Raw genomic sequence first — 11,922 nt, forward strand, 5'->3', positions numbered from 1 at the left:
TAGTTAACATACAATGAATTGGGTCAAGTCCTCACAAAAAAAGATTTTCTAAATTAAAAATAATCTGTGGAGTGTAATGTTGGAGTGTGTGGCACATTAAAGCTTTATAATTTAAACAGAAGAATAACATGAACCTTGTGGCCAAAATGAAAACTGCGCCTTTTTTGTTTCTAATAAGTTAGACAGTGCTGAATGGGCACTTCTCAGTCGTCGACCATTGTCGTCTAGAGGGGAGGTCAGAGGCCTCGAGTATCATGTCAAGTGTTTAGAGAAGGCTGCGCTTTGGTTGTTACAACAAATGAGTGAAACCAGGGTTTTCAAATCGACGCACCCTGGACCAAGTTTCAAGAAGTGTCTGTGTCGACAGGGTGTGAAGCGGTGTCCTTCTGATACTGGCACGTGTTTCAAGTGCACAGACACAGAGAGCCTGCTTTCATGAGGTCAAGCTTGTTCTGGTTTGGGACACACTTCACTGCCTTGCTATCCGTGTCTCTCGCAGACAAGACGCAGTTCCCAGGGTCTGGACTGTAGAGGTTGTTGATCTTGGTTTCGATTGGTGACACAGCTTATAAGTGATTTTTGTTGTTACATACCGTTGGAACAAGAGGAGCGTGTGAGTCCATGACACGTCCTCGCATTGTTCCATGAGTTTCTTGTCGAATAAACATCAAGTTGACCAGTAAATCCTGATCTTCTCTCACAGGAACCTGTCACAGTCTTGCTCACTTTCCAGTCACGCTCTCCAGCTCTCAAATGTTCCAGAGCGCAAGCATCCAAACATCACGTCGATTCATTCACACAAACCTCTGGTGAAAACACGCACCAAACAGCTACAGCGTGAAAGACTATCCCCTTGAGAAACACCAAAATCTTGAGAAGGGAAATCGCGCTAAGCGATGTGTAAAACCTCCGGATGAATTGAATGCAGCTAAAATTTCTCATTGTGTGCCTTCATGTTCGTGAGAAGTGGGGTGGGGGGAGGGGGGTCGTCTCTTTCAAGGCTCCACATCAGGCGAAGGTGCTGGTGACTCCTAAATCTCTCCTAACACGCCACAATCTAACTAATGTTCCGATTTCACGCCGTCTGTTTGGGGGGGAAACGGTCCCTGGGTTTGGTACTGTATGTGTGCCCCCCTTCCCCCTCCTCTTTTCCCATGGTGTTTTGGCTGGTGGCTCTGAAAGCCTTTTGAAGTCTGCTGTTATCTGGGTGTCAGCTGCTGTTAGGATGGTCAAGGTGGGAGAACAACAACACGCTGCTGCACGGACAACTGGAGTCACCGAGCGAGGTCATCGGTGATGTTTGAAGTGGTGGTCCTCACACCTACTTCTCCGCTGTGTGTGTCCCTGTTTGTGTGTAGATGTGGCTGTGTTACGGTAACAAGCACACTACAGGGACCTTTGTGTTCGCCATCCAAACAAACAGTAAATGACTCAGAAGGAAAACTAAAGTTTGACGTTCAACCAAGCAGATCAAAGGCAGATGTGCTGAGCAAGTACAGTTGGTTCAACCAGAAATGATGGTCGGATCAAAGCAAGGGATGCTTGAAAGGGTTTTGCCTGGGGTTGAGGACACAACACGCGCAGGTTGGTTGAAAGTTTAGTCTAGAATTGGCGGGAACATTGCCATAATCGGGAACTATAAGGAGAGTTGTGTGAATAATTGTGTTAAAACTTTTCTCAATTGCTATTCATAACCCCTTATGTTCTTCTCCTGTCTGATAGTACTGTACACTTGGACCTTTTTAGGGGCTTTAAATAGCCGTTCTACTGCAATGCTGAAGGTTGCGTTGGGCGCCAATATTTAGTGTTTCACAGAGCTGTAATGCAGACCTGGGCAAAGTGCAGCCTGGGGGCCAAATGCGGCCCTTTGACTGTGTTTATGTGGCCCTCCTGGAGTCAGAGTAAAACTATACTGACATTCTCTCTGACATTTTTGTCTTGTGCATTGTTTTTTGTTCATTACGAAAGCAACTGAAACATTGCGTTTGATCATTTTTCTTAATTGTTCGTCTTTTCCATTCCGCTATTTTAGGAGTATTTCTTGTCCCTTAAAATACGTCAGAATTGAAAGTAGATGTATGAGACACATTGAGAATCTTTAAATCGGATGTGGTTAAAATGAAATAAAACACAACAAACCAATATTTTCTGTGCATTTTTAAAATGTAATTTCATAATCACACATGATGTCATCACTTGAGAAGTTCTGAGAATTATCTCCATCCTGACGAATAGTGGGCCGTATTGGTTTTGGTGATAACTTGAGTCACGCAGCGAGGTCAGTTATGTTTTCGTTGGCCGGAAGGGTTTGTCCTTTCACCCACTTCTCGCTGTGAGAATACAGGCTTGTGTGTGTGTGTGTGTGTGTGTGTGTGTGTGTGTGTGTGTGTGTGTGTGTGTGTGTGTGTGTGTGTGTGTGTGTGTGTGTGTGTGTGTGTGTGTGTGTTACCGTAACACTGGACAAGGACTCCTCTCTCCGTCATTCAGGCTGTTTTATGTAGACACAATACGATCGAAGAGCTCAAACATGTCACATCATTCTGAAGCTGAGGTTGGATTATACAGTAACTGGAAACCTCTGGCGTGTCCTCAGTCTGCCCCAGCTCCTCCTCCCAGTGTAACACTTCACTTGACCAGGACACATCCTGACAACATGCCTGAGCTATCTCCACTGTCTTCTCTTGGAGGAGCAGTGGTTCTGCTCTGAGTCTCTCCCGGATGACTTAGGGTCTTCCCTCGTGACAGCGTCCAAACAACCTGCAGACAAAACTCTTGTCTCTCTAATCTTTGTCTTTGGTCTCTACAAAGCTGTTGCCCGGGTGAGAGGAGAAATCCAGTGCTCACTGGAGACCTTTGTCTTTTGGCCTCACGACTCAAGACCCTTATGCCCATCGCCATCCTTCCCTCTCATCTCTCACCTGACCAAGGCAGTCCGGTGCCACTTCACTCAAGTCAGAAGCGACACTCTTAAAAACTGAATCTGTGCCTGAACAAGTGAAAGTAGATCATGCAAAGATATATTCTGTTCAATGAGTCAGAAAGTGTGTTTGTGTAGGGACATAGTAACGCTGTGTTCAGTCAACAGTGGTTGAGCTTCACACACCCTCATGGTGGTTGGCTATATGACTTATAGTTTTGTTTCCCCGGACGCTGTCCAAACCAGGAGGCATACACACACTCACACACACACGCACACGTCACACATACACACACACACACACACGTCACACAGACATGGTCCAAGAAGAGACCTCATGAGCTCACTTGGAGTCCAGTTCCTGGACAAACACCTGCTGTGTTGGTCACTTGTGCATGCATGTTTATTTCAAACTCCATCATATTTCTGTTTTCTTCCTGTTCTCGTGGCGGCGCGGCGAATTCTTTCCTGCGAGAAATGATGGAAACAAACTCATGCAGTCATGTATTGAATAGACAGATTTAGCCGGTGTCATTATTTTGGATACAGTAAACAGCAACACTGGAGACTTTCCCCTCCGTGTTCCGTCCTGAACCCGATTACGAGCGTGGCCCGTCATTCGTAGCTCAAACCTGACAGTAACGCACAACCAGACATGAAGGACACACAGGTACACACAACCACTGTCCGGGAAAATAGGGATATGTGGGATTAAGGAGCAGAAATGATGAGAACTGTCCTTTACTCTGCTGCTTTTCCGACGAAGTGACGTGATTGACGTTCCTAAAGACGTCACGCGTAAAGACAGCGTGTCATTGGCTGCCGTGCTGTGTTGTGTTTCCTGCATATCCAGTGTTGTGGAGATGTTTTGGAAATGCCAGCTCCAACATTTCTGCAACCTCTTGCGTCGCCGCTGATCATCTCACTTGGTTTGGTGAACCAACGGAGGAGAAATGGGCGGAGCCTATGTTGGGGTGATAGATGTGTTAGAGGCATGAAGGTGCTAACGTTAGCCTGGATGCTAGCCCACTGTTGTTTGTTCAGAAGAAATCAAAACGTACTGTTGTACATACATGTTGTGGGACACGGTGGAGCATTTGGGTCGCTAACGTGTGATACCAGAGAAAGTCAACAAACGGAAGAGTAGTCCTTACTACTAAAATGTCCATGTTGTCCTATCCAACATTGTTTTGAAATAAAGTACTTTGGTATCCTGGAAATCTCTCCACACTTCATCTTCCCACTTGGTTTCAAGTCAGCTCTGGAGCTCCCTCGGTTTGAAGGGATCATTTCAAGTGGTGAATGGCGAGTGCCCTGAGTCTTAGGAGTATTGGGACACACTATACAGACACGTGAACATGCAAAAACGAGTGTTAGGGTGAGAAATGGGATGCAGCAAGTAGCACAACTAATGCTATACCAGTAGTTGCGCGTGCATTGCATTGGTGTAATGTGATGCACATAATTACATGTAATTACACATAATTACTCTTATTACTTTATGTCTTCATCATTATGTGATTCATTATTTAAATGACTGATGTTTTCCTGCATTATGTTTTTATCACCTATAGCTGTAGCATTACTAGTGCCATGTTGCCACACAGCATAGTGTGTTATGACTGAGTATCGGCATGTTGTTACAGAGCGTGTCCACGTGTGTGTTGGTGACCGTGTTGTCTCTGTGTGTCCAGACGTGGCCGGCGTGTCCGTGTGTCCTCCGGTCGCCCTGGACCTCGGCGTCCAGCTCCTGTGCCGACTGCTGGGGTTGTGGAAGCAGGTACCGGCGGGTGCTCTGGTTCTGACTCGGTGGCTGCTGGGTGAGGAGGACGGCCGTGAAGAGTACCAAGCCTCCGCTCTGGTGAGAAACTCTGTCGTACGATCGAAGTCGGGGTGTGTTGAAGAACATGACAAGCATCCGAGAGAGGGGCTTCACCTTGAGCTTCGACTCGTACACTGTTATTACTGTTGCTCTGAGAAACTGTGTCGAGCGCCGGCGCTGGAAGACGGTGGGAACGACCCCAAGCACAATATTTGGTTTGTTCTTGTTGTTGTAGTGTAATCTGTTCCCAGTCTAAACAGCCTGGTGTTCCAGAGCACCACGTTCTGCTGTCTCACTGCTGCGGCGCCGAAGGCCACCAGGTCCAGACCCGCCTCTCTGATGATGAACCCTTGTCTCCGCCAGGACGAAGACGACTTCCTGTTCGAGAAGGGCGACTTGAACCTGTGGGCCGAGCCGCTGCAGTGGGTCCACCTGCTGCATCGGCACCTCAGCGCTCTTCTCCTCAGCCGGGAGTGGACCCAGAACCAAAGCCCTTCAGATCAGGTCCAGGAGTTGGACTCGCTCTCCGCTCAGGCTCGGGTCAAAGCGCTCGGCGCTGCTCAGGCTCTGGACTCGCTCCCGGGCCTGCCTCAGTTCCGCTGCCCCATGGAACACGCCCGGCTGCTGCTGAGGAGAACCAGAGCCTCACTGGCTCTAGACCTGCTGGAGAAGCTGCAGGGCTGATGTGTGAATGACTTCAGAACCGTCCTCTCTAGTCCTGTGTCATGTGAACGTTCATCTTTTTAAACTTTTTCTTAATCCATTAAACTTCCTCCTCTCACCTCTGAGTCCAGAACCTTCCGTGTTTGTTTCCTGCTGCCGTCACAGAGCTGTGACAGTCGCTGCTACTGCTCTTTCCTCTGACATGAAGACCTTCTCTGATCATGACAAGTAAATGGTCTTTCTGCCGTTATATTGCTGAAATCTATGCTTTATAGTTTTTTTTTAAAAACATTTTTGTTTTAAAACATTACTATTTTTATTATTTAAAAGCGTAAAATCTCTTATTGTACTATGTTATCATTATTATTATTTACCAAATAAAAACACATTTTGACTTGATATGCGAATATTTAACATAACATTTGTCATGCATTTTTTTAAAATAGATTTTTCTATTGCTAAAATCTATGCTTTTTAGTTTTTTAATCTTATAAATGTGTTTTAAACATTGCTATTTTATTTATTTAAAAGCATAAAATATTATATTGTAATGTATTATTTCTTATTATTTACCAAATAAAAACATATTTTGACTTAAATTCAAATTTTGATATTCAAATATTTATTAACATTTGTCATGATTTTACTTTGTTTCAGTATTTCAACTTGTGGTAGTTGTAAACAAGTTTTTAAACGATAATTATTAGTTATTAGATTGGTTTTGATATATATATATATAATCTATAATTCTTAGTTTACTTTATATATTATTAGTTTTGCAGCGTCTGAAGTGGTGTGTTGTGAAGGTTTTCTTGTTTAAAAGCTCTCATTTTAGCATCCACCCACACAGGCAGGAGCTTGAACAAGGTTTCATCCGTCACATGACGGATCGGACATGTCCTGCTCTTCCGAGTTTTCTTCTTGCCTGTGTTCATACGAGCTGCAACTCCCCCCACACTTTTCACCTTCCTCTGTTGGTTATTTAATCAGAGGCACAATGAGCTTCTGTCCTCCATCCAGCTCCCTCTCAGTCCTGGTCACCATGTTCCCCTGACAGCACGGCTGACGTCATGTTTTGGAACATGCCTCTCCCGGGTAAAAACACAGCGATGGTTTCTGTGGACGAGGACGTGTTGGAGAGCTTCTCAGAGCCTGTCCTTCACATTAGAGGGTTTATCACTGGAGTAAATAGTCCCGGGGCAGCCCTCACACTAATGCTAGGGTTGCTCGTAGTAGATTCCAAACTCTTATGTCACTTGTTTTTTCCCCTGCTGCTACTTTTCCGACTGATGCTGCAGCGTCCCTCGCTCCAGAGTCAGAGAACAAAGATTGATTCAGGGACCAGAGTCTCTTTTAAAGCGGATACATTTGACTGTGATTAACTGCGTTTGTTGCTGAGGAAACAGTTCCATCACTTCCTCTTCCTGTTTCATGGGGAGGGCGGACTCCTCCAGCAGCATTTATCTTTCCTTTCCCAATGAAACTCAGTCTCCGACAGAGCACCACTTGCTGCTGTTGTAACCTCTCCTTCAGTTCGCTTCCTGATGATGCCTTCTGGCTCAGCTCTTTCAGTAGAACTGAGCTGATAAATGTGGCTGCTACATGTTGTTCGACTCCTGAATAAAACTCTCAGAGCAAACCTTGCGCATCTGAGAGGCTGTCTGTCTGTATATATATCCTCGGAGTTGTTGGAGGCCAGTCCTGCCCTGACTAGCTGGGACAGGTCACTGTTCTCTGCTCCTGTCTTGCTCCACATGTGTCCAAAACACATTTCCTGGGACTGAATCTGAGGTGTCTGACTTTTGTTTCCCTTCTCTACCTTAAATCCGGCCCAATACTTTAATCCTGCCGTTTACAAGTGGTCCTTGTGTGTAGTCATTAACCCCGAAATGTAGTGTGTTTTCATGAATGAATCCCATTCCCCGGCAGGTCTGGGCTGCCGGAGCTAATCGCTCCTCAGTGAGGTCAACAATCCACAACACAACCTTTCTCACCTTTTGCTGCATTCCACTTGTGCTTGAAAGAGGTTTTCTGAGGCGTTTTCCCAGTGCTGGCTGTAAAAATAAAGTGGAACGCCCCCCATGACCTGACAATATGGATCCGAGTTGCTGCTTAGCTGACCTGAATCTCTTAGCTGACGCTTCCATGTCCTGAACCATGCCGTTTTTTAAACTATGTTTAAATTATGATCTGCATTATTAAGCTGCATAAAGTACAGTGTATGCTCTTTTCACACTAATATAGATTTTGTTTTTCTCATTTTGTGACGTCACTTGTTTATTTTTTTTATTGTAAATGAGTAAACAAATCTGAATTTTAGAGGATGGATGTTTTTCTCCTTTCTGTGATGTCACTTGTTTATTTTTTTATTGTAAATGAGTAAACAAATCTGAGTTTTAGAGGATGGATGTGATATATTTCATTAAATATGTGGTACTGACTTCGCACATCACGGTCATTGTTTCTCTCTAGCCGCCATTATGGAGCTTGCTTTTATTTACCTGCGAAGAGAAAGATGTGTAAAAAAAAAAAAAGTTTGACAGTCTTCGACAGGCAGATGGCGCTGCTCGCGTTTCCACTTGCAGTTCCAACTCTCCCCTCCGGGGGTCAGTGTTGCCTCGCTGTCCCGGGCTGGAGGACATTCCTGCACTCAGTGGAGGCGCTGAAGTTTGGAACTCTGATTTGACCGTTCGAGTTGCTTTAACATGGCGTTAGTTGCTAAAGAAACCAAGTCTGTAGGCGCCCGTCCGCCTGCTTGAGTCGAAGGTTAGATCATAGCGAGCAGCGTTCTGGTCTCTTCTCGGAAATGAAGAATGTGAGAAAGAGTGTGTTATTGTTAGAGGACACTCTTCCTCCTGGACTGGGCTGATGAAACCAGGAGGAGCGTTGGATTTCAAGGCGTGGTGTTGAAGGCAGGAGCCGGCCAACCAGCGAGAGAAGTCTCTCCCCCAGGAGGAGGAGGCGGCTCCTCCACAAAGTTTGCGCCGGCTGGCGCTCGCCCCTCCCCGGTCTGAGCCAGGCATTTATACGCCGGTGAAACGCTGCAGCTCACAGTCAAGCACTGCGCGCTTCTCCAGGGGAGGACACTTGAACCACCAACACACACCCGGCCCCCTTCTCTCCTGCGGACTTACTCGACTCGGCCACGCTTTTTTTTTTCCCCTCCCAAACTTTTTTTTTGTTTTTTCCAAAACCAAAACCAGTCGTGGCACCACCGCGCGCCCGTCAGGGATCCAACTCGCCGCTCCATGAAAGAGGCCGTGCGGCTGCAGACTCGGGGAAGCGACATGTCAGCCACCGTGTTGTCAGCGTTCTACGACGTGGACCTGCTGTACAAGGTGAGTCGGAGTGCAGGTCTGCAGCTCCGCGGCACGTCCGCCGCTCCGTGCCTGACTTTCTTTTCTTTCTTTCCCGTCCAGCAGCAGGAGAAGAGCCTGAACATGAACGCGCTCCACATCAACTCCATGCTGGATAAGAAGGCGGTGGGAGCTCCGCTCGCCTCTCCGGGCTCCGCTCCCTTCACCCCCGGATTTTTCCGCAGAAACTCGACCAGCAACGTGGAGGCGATGAACAACGGCAACAAGTACTGTCTGGGCTCGTACCTGAAGGAGAGCTCGGCCGGCGGCAGCAGCAGCGCCGCCGCCGCCGCCGCCACGGCGCTCATGAACAAGGAGAACAAGTTCCGCGAGCGCGCGCTGAGCGAGAGCGGAGAGCGGGGCGCGCTGCAGCAGCAGAAGCCCGGCGCTCAGATCAACTCCACCCGCTACAAGACGGAGCTGTGCCGGCCCTTCGAGGAGAACGGCTCCTGCAAGTACGGGGAGAAGTGTCAGTTCGCCCACGGCTACCACGAGCTGCGCAGCCTGTCGCGACACCCCAAGTACAAGACGGAGCCGTGTCGCACCTTCCACACCATCGGCTTCTGCCCCTACGGCCCGCGCTGCCACTTCATCCACAACGCCGACGAGCGGCGGCCCGCTCCGGCCGCCAACGGCAACGGGGAGCCGCGGGGCTTCCTCCCCCCGCAGCAGCAGCAGCAGCAGCAGCAGCTGGGCTTCAGCCAGCGGGACCGACCAAAGCTCCACCACAGCCTCAGCTTCTCCGGCTTCTCCTCCCACCACGGACTCGAGTCGCCGCTGCTGGACAGCCCCACGTCGCGCACGCCGCCGCCGCCCACCAGCTCCTGCCCCTCCGCGTCCAGCTTCTACGACGAGGTGCTGTCGCCCGGCTCCGCGTCCTTCTCTTTGCCCGGGCAGGACTTGAAGGCCCTGCTGGCGCCGCTGGCCGTGCACACCCACCCGGCCGCCGGCTACTACGGCAGCCTGCCCTCGCCGCCGCCCTACAACATGAGCCAGCTGGTGGCGCTGCGCCGCCTCAGCGAGTCGCCGGTGTTCGAGCCGCCTCCCAGCCCGCCCGACTCCCTCTCGGACCGGGAGAGCTACGCCAGCGGCTCCCTCAGCTCCTCCGGCAGCCTCAGCGGCTCCGAGTCGCCCAGTCTGGACGCGGGGCGGCGGCTGCCAATCTTCAGCAGGCTGTCGATTTCTGATGACTGACTTCCGCTCCGGAGGTGGATTACGGACTGATCCGGGGACTTGATTCGCAGCTTCAGACGTTTGAATCCCTGCCAGCTCAGGGGGGCGCTGCCGGCCCCGCTCCGACCTCCCTGGTGGGGGGCAAGACTGGGGTGGGGTGGGGGGTCACCCACAAAAGTGTCCTTGACCTGGCATTAGTTAGTGTCTTTCTATGTAATATAGTCCTATTAAAACGCTTAGGTAGCAAACAGAAGGCATTCCATCAGTGCCTTGCCCAAGGGCTCGCGGCAGCCCGCCTCCCTCTGCCAGCCTGGGATGAGGGACAAGACTTGACAGGAAGAAGCGGCTTCAGATTTCCTCCCACCCGACCTGGACTCATCCTCCTCCTCCTCCTCTTCTTCTTCTCCTCTGAGAACCTTCCATTCCAGACCCTCCCTCGTCCCGGCGCCACCCAGCGGTGGACTCGTTTGAAAGCACTCTTGAGTTCGGGGAAATCACTGCTGACGGTTGAATATATCTATTTTTTTAGCTGAGTGATTTACATAGCGGTGCAGAACTGACTATGGACTATTTAACTTATTTATTATCTTGTGAACACACGAAAGTATAGGCTGCGTTGGTCGTCCATACTGTATTTATCAAGTATGATGAAGCAATAGATCTATATTCTTTTATGTTTAAATTATGATCGCCATTATTAATCTGCATAAAGTGGAGTGTATGTTCTTTTCACAGTAATATATATTTTGTTTTTCTCCTTTTTTTTTTTTGTAACGTCACTTGGTTATTTTTATTGTAAATGAGTAAACAAATCTTAATTTAAGAGAACGTATGTGATATTTATTTCATTAATTTTGTTTCCTTGTTTACGTTATTAAAGTTGATTGCTGTTCGAGGTCGATGCTGTAGAAGGCTTTTTCCTCCGTTTTTTTTTTTTAGTTGGTTCACTAGAATGTATCCGTGGTTGTCCAGACCGTCCAAACTCAAACTTAGAGTCAAAGAACCCGAGTCCACCAATTAACCAAAAAGTATTTTTGTATTCCTTCTGTTGGCACTGTGATTCCAGCCACGTGCTCAAGAATGTAGCAGTCCCAGTATTACCTAGTGCCTGTGGGGCTCTCCACCTCTTGCCTTAAATTAACCAAATAAAGTATTTTTTTGCATCTTTTCTACACCAGCTGAAATGAATGTAGTGCCAGATTCTATTTTCCCTCTTCGATCTGTTGTTGGGCTGTACATAGTAGGTACACGGGGGACGCGCACTATGTACTTTTGACTACTTTATCAGAAGTAAAGCTTTTTGAATGTAACAGACAAACGGACAAAAAGACAACAAGAGTTGTTGGATTTTTTTTTTTTCTTTCGGGGAGTCAGTTCACTACAAATGGAGACTGTTAACTTTGTACTGTACATTTTTGTAGCTCTCCCAATAAAAGCATATTTTTGGAAAAGAGATTCTTTGCTGTTTGCTGCTTCTGTGTCAAAGTGGTGCTGCCAACCGCAAAAGTCATCCAACCGCCCCGCGACGCCATTGGTGGACTCACCGCGAGTCAGGGTCTGAATCTGACCGAAACAGCTTCATAAAGTCACCAATGGCAAAATACACTTTGGTTTCACATGTGATCTGTGCGGTTGAAGTATGGTTATGTAACCAGGAAGAGCAGAGTTTGACCTACTTTCACCACAGCACTTTTCAAGCCCCAAAACCTTTTTAAAGCCCAGATGTTAAACTATATCTCACTTCAACAGTAACTCCGTCCACTTTTAAGAATTGTTTTACTTCACTTTTTAGCAGACACAAGTCAAAAACACTTGTATTTTTATTTGGTTCCCAATACACTTAACCCTAACTCTAATAGTTCTCCTGACTCTCAAAAGGAAATGAATCCTATCATATCACCGCCCTTCTGATTTCAATGCTGTTCCTAACTGTGTGTTCACCTCTGATTCACCCAGCATTGTCAAAGTGGAGAGAAATGTCTTCTTCACCT

General features: G+C 47.7%; 2 protein-coding genes across 9 annotated transcripts in view; both read left to right on the top strand.

The window, feature by feature from the left end:
- thada (THADA armadillo repeat containing) overlaps positions 1-5,652 on the top strand; it is a 67,530-nt gene extending 61,878 nt beyond the window's left edge. For 6 of the 7 annotated variants that reach the window (XM_053875303.1, XM_053875304.1, XM_053875308.1 and 3 more), the window contains 2 exons: positions 4,612-4,778; positions 5,103-5,652. In XM_053875303.1, coding sequence (XP_053731278.1) covers positions 4,612-4,778; positions 5,103-5,423 — 488 coding nt within the window. In that variant the 3' untranslated portion in view covers positions 5,424-5,652. Of the gene's footprint in view, positions 1-4,611; positions 4,779-5,102 lie in introns of those variants that run through there. The other variant, XR_008415810.1, reaches the window with a different exon arrangement.
- Positions 5,653-8,423: 2,771 nt separating this feature from the next.
- On the top strand, positions 8,424-11,386 carry zfp36l2 (zinc finger protein 36, C3H type-like 2). 2 transcript variants are annotated; one of them, XM_053874963.1, is made up of 2 exons: positions 8,424-8,740; positions 8,822-11,386. In XM_053874963.1, exons 1-2 carry the CDS (start codon positions 8,651-8,653, stop codon positions 9,950-9,952), a joined length of 1,221 nt encoding a protein of 406 aa, XP_053730938.1. In that variant the 5' UTR covers positions 8,424-8,650; the 3' UTR covers positions 9,953-11,386. The 2 variants fall into 2 exon arrangements, with proteins under 2 accessions (XP_053730938.1, XP_053730939.1); XM_053874964.1 differs by having other exon boundaries at positions 8,825-11,386.
- The last annotated feature ends 536 nt before the right edge of the window (positions 11,387-11,922 follow it).

Source organism: Synchiropus splendidus, chromosome 9 (genome assembly GCF_027744825.2).
Source record: "Synchiropus splendidus isolate RoL2022-P1 chromosome 9, RoL_Sspl_1.0, whole genome shotgun sequence".
NCBI lineage: Eukaryota > Metazoa > Chordata > Actinopteri > Syngnathiformes > Callionymidae > Synchiropus > Synchiropus splendidus.